This window comes from Polistes canadensis, unplaced genomic scaffold (assembly GCF_001313835.1).
Source record: "Polistes canadensis isolate GaletaPanama2010 unplaced genomic scaffold, ASM131383v1 scaffold_124, whole genome shotgun sequence".
Taxonomy (NCBI): domain Eukaryota; kingdom Metazoa; phylum Arthropoda; class Insecta; order Hymenoptera; family Vespidae; genus Polistes; species Polistes canadensis.
In genome coordinates, this window is record NW_014569671.1 from 314,584 (window position 1) to 319,112 (window position 4,529).

The following is a 4,529-nucleotide window of genomic DNA, read 5'->3' on the forward strand; positions in this document are numbered from 1 at the left end:
GGAAAAACAACGATGGCAATCAATAGAATATAAATTTTTATTTTGGTTATTATATATATATTAGGTGTACAACTTTGCTTCCGCCGTTTTCCTATACATGGCTATAAATAGTACTTATATATATATTAATTATATATATGTATAATGTAAATATATATATGTATATATTAATAGAAAAAGAATAATAAATAATATTATATAATAATATAAGAATAATAAATAATATTATATAAATTTAAAATTGATTTAGTTTTATTCAGAGTTCATTAAAATAATCTTTTTATTTATATCTCGTACGTTATTTTATCAAAAAGTGAAAAATGTTCCAGTTGCCTTTTTCCAATACGTGAATTGTTAAATATAATGTAAGGACGTAACAAAAATTTCAAGATTCTTGTCATAGTTATGTCCAACATTTTGAATAAAAATAAAATTCATATTAAGAAGACAAATATATGATAAAATAACATTTCATTATATTGTAAATATAAAAATATTCTTCTAATTATATATACATACATATATATTACATGACATTGACATATATGTTCACAATCCGGATTACTCTCCAAATCAAAATCACTAAATGACTCTCTGTCAGTACAGAAAAAAAATTATTTTCAATAAATTTTCTTATATCTATACACATACGTAAATCGTGAACACGTCTAAATACGTATCATCAGAAGAGAGAAGAATGAGAATTGCGAAGGAAAAAACGAGGAAATGTTGCAATAATCAAAAGAATAGTATCTCGGTAATTAATATTTTGTTTACCCACATCTCTTAATTCTCCCCCTGTTGTTGTCAAAACTCTGATGTTTTATTTTTATTCTATTAAGAGTTTCGTCTTCAAGCTTATAAACACATTGCTCTTCTTGTTCGTTTGGAAGATTATTCGGTGTAGTCCGTGTACTGCGTAGTTATTAAGATCGTTAGTATTCTTCTAGCAAAAGGTAAAATACAAATGATATTAGTTGAGTATTAAAAATGAACCGCGTACAAGCGTGTGTGTTTACTGGAGAAGATTAGATACAATGTATTCTGTCAAGAAATAATAAAATAAAAGTAACATATGTTTCACTCCAGTTGTTCTGTTTAAATACATAATTTTTTCTTACGTGTTTATTTTTTTTTTAAACGGTAATATTGTATCTTTTATGGTTAATAATACAAATATCAATATCATAATTAAAAATTAGTTTTTATAATTTATTTTTTGTTTGTACACTAAATTATTACAATTACTTTATTAGGAACATAGTATCGACAAATAGTATTAACATTATCGCTTGTTAAATCTCAAAAAAATAGGTTCCCCTAGTTGCGCAGTTATGCCGATTTTTAGGTTAACATTTTCAACTGGTACTGGTTTGTCTATTTGAACAATAAATTTCCTCAATATAACAGCAATTATTGCCTTCATTTCGATCATTGCAAATATTTGACCTATAAAATAATAATATTAAATAAACATATACTTTGCAGGTCATCTGTTTATAGAATACTATTTCAAGAATGCATTAAAATGTGGTCTTACCTAGGCATCCTCTTTTCCCAAAGCTGAACGGGAGAAAACATTTAGGATTGTAATTCCCTGGCAAAAACCGATCCGGATTAAATTTTAAGGGATCGGTCCAATATTTATCATTTCGGTGRAGTGAAAATATTGGAAAAGCTACTTGACAGTTTTTTGGTATTATCACATTTTCGTTCACTTAATAAAATAAATATATACATATTATTACTACATAAAACAGTAAGGACAACAGAAGAAAAGAATAAACAAAAAATATTTCATTCCATGTAAAAATACCTCTAATATCGCTACATAGTGTTCGCGCAAAAATTGGAACAGGAGGAAAAAGACGTAAAGTTTCTCTAATGACTCGATCCAGATAATTCATTTTCTTAGTATCTTCCATTGTTACAGGAACATCTACAGAATCGCTTGAGCCGTACATATCGTACAACTCTTCGTATACTTTTTCCTGGAATCGAAAAAGTCGAATACATGACTCAAGTTTTGTATGAAAATATAATTGATTTTTGAAAAATAATAACTAATAAGGCTTCGGTGCCATCTGTGCGTACTTGAATGTCCGGAAACGTGGCAAGCATTGAAAATAAAAATGTAAGTGTTTTAGCGGCAGTATCACTTCCCTAAGAAATAATAAAAATTGTTTTCTACTTTTAATAAATGAAAAGAAATTTCATATACTTATAAATAAATGACTCTTACTGCAAAAGCCATAGTATTTATTTCATCACGAATATCTGTCTCCGAATATTCTCCTGTCTCGTAAAATGACTTAAATATGGCGTCTAGGATTGGACTGGTATCTTTTCCTTTATTTAGAGGAGAATATTAATCTATTATTGATTGTTATTATAAAAGAGGTATTTATCCATAAATTCATTACTGAAAGATAATTTTTTAAAATGATTATTCTTACTTGCATGTGGACCTTTTCCTTCACGGGTAAAGTTATCTTCATTCATTGACTCCTTTTTTTTCTTTATAATCTTAACGAATAAAAGTTATATGCATGAATAAATTATTATTTTACTTCAAACTAATATATTTTTTTAATATTAGACAATTTAAAACAATAATGATTTGTTGGTACTATACCTCGTTTGTTACTTTATTAAAGTGTGAAAGATTTTCTTGTAGCCATTTTCCCATAGATGAATTGTTAAATATAATACTTGGATGTAACCAGAATTTCATCATTCTTTGCAGAGCAATGTCTAGTATTCTAAATAAAAATAAAATTCACAATAAGAAGACAAATATGCAATAATATTAGATTACATTATAAATTTAAGAATATTTATTTGATTATTACTCTGACATATATTTAATAAGTTTACAATCTGGATTGCTCTGCAAATTTAAATCACTTTCCAATAGGCCACCTATCAGTATAAAAAAAAACAATTTTTAGAAAATTTTACTGTGCTCATACACATTTTTTAAACTTTTCAGAATTTCTAAATCTCACCATATATTATGTCTAATGTACATAAATGTGCATAATGCAAGAAATCAACTTTTTCCCCGTTAGTAGTTTCTAAAATGTTAGCTAGTCTGTTTGAATTTTTTTCTATTGAGTCCATATAAGTCGAGAGCATTCGTTCTTTGAATAATGGATCTAAGATGTCTCGATGAATTTTCCATATTGATGCTTAAATACAATATTTTTTAATTACAATTTTTATATTTTTTTTTTATTTATTTAATAATTAAAAAATAGGAAAAATGAGATCCTCTTATATACATGTGTAGGTGTGTGGACATTAAATGCAATCATAAAATAAGAAAACTATTTTTAACAGCAATCCTCTGGAAGATATAGTTACAAAATACAGTATTGTAGTTTGGTATAAATAGTTTTTTATTTTTATTAATTGAGAGGAAAGTACACATGTGAATATATAGTTTACCTGGTGCAGAAATTAATCCATTACCCAAAAAATCTTTCAGAAAGTCATATAGAGAACTTTTCTCATATCTGTTAGAACTTTTTGATAGAATCTAAAAAAGAAATAAAAAATTTATATAAGAAAAAAGCCGAAATAAAAGAAAATCTAATTCGGGGAAATTGTTTGTAAAGAAGTCCACAATAAATTTGATAAAACTTACCTCAATATTTTCAGGATCATCACAGACTACGATTAATTTTGGGCCTACCCACAGTACCCACGGCGAAGAATAGATTCCAGATAAATTTATTAATTTATTAGTTATATCTAATTGTAAGACAAATTCGTTGAATAGAAGGTGTGGTGGTCGCATAAATATAGATATTGTAAATATTAAATAAAAGTATACCTTTTAAATCACCAAGAAACATATATAGGTTTCCAATTAGAGGATAAGCCTTAGGTCCCGGACATTTTTTCACCATATTATATTCACGAAATTTATTTATTAAATATTCAATTACGTACAATAATATAATTATTACTGCTGTTGAAGCAAGAACAGTAGTAATGTATCCCATGTTGAAATAAACGAACTATAAATAAAAGAAGTAATTAAATTTGTTTATAAATACTGGCTTCGGTTTGCTCCGTTTGTAAGTATGGGATATATAGAAAGTTAACCCTCAGCAGAATGTTATTTTATTTTTCACGTCTCAGCAAAAACTGAAAAAAAACGAATAAACGGAAAGTTATTAAAGACAGACCAAAATCGCATATTGTGCAGGTTTAAAAACTACCTTCAATACGTAAAAATGAAATAATACAAAAAGCTGTATTTTATCAATTCATTTATTTTGTGCATATTAATACTAGTTTGCATATTTGCAATGTATCATTCACATAATTTTTAAGATAAGAGGAAGTAAATCGATGTTATAAACATAGTTTCTTCTTAAAGATATCTTGTTTTTTTTTTTTCATTTCTTCTGTTTGATTTTGTATTATGCTAATAAATAATTACTATTGTAAATGGACGAGATACATTAAATGAAGTATTATAAAGTATATCGATTAATGGTCACATTGAAATAACTTCA

General features: G+C 26.4%; 1 protein-coding gene across 1 annotated transcript; it reads right to left on the bottom strand.

Annotated features, from left to right (window-relative positions):
• Window positions 1-1,285: 1,285 nt before the first annotated feature.
• LOC106788069 (cytochrome P450 4V2-like) lies at window positions 1,286-3,802 on the bottom strand. Its single transcript, XM_014750989.1, has 10 exons — window positions 3,650-3,802; window positions 3,451-3,541; window positions 3,009-3,191; window positions 2,859-2,922; window positions 2,636-2,762; window positions 2,457-2,526; window positions 2,243-2,349; window positions 2,095-2,163; window positions 1,817-1,991; window positions 1,286-1,449 (listed from the first exon to the last, which is right to left on the bottom strand). The coding sequence occupies exons 1-10, from the start codon at window positions 3,800-3,802 to the stop codon at window positions 1,286-1,288; spliced, it is 1,203 nt and encodes a 400-aa protein (XP_014606475.1).
• Window positions 3,803-4,529: the final 727 nt, after the last annotated feature.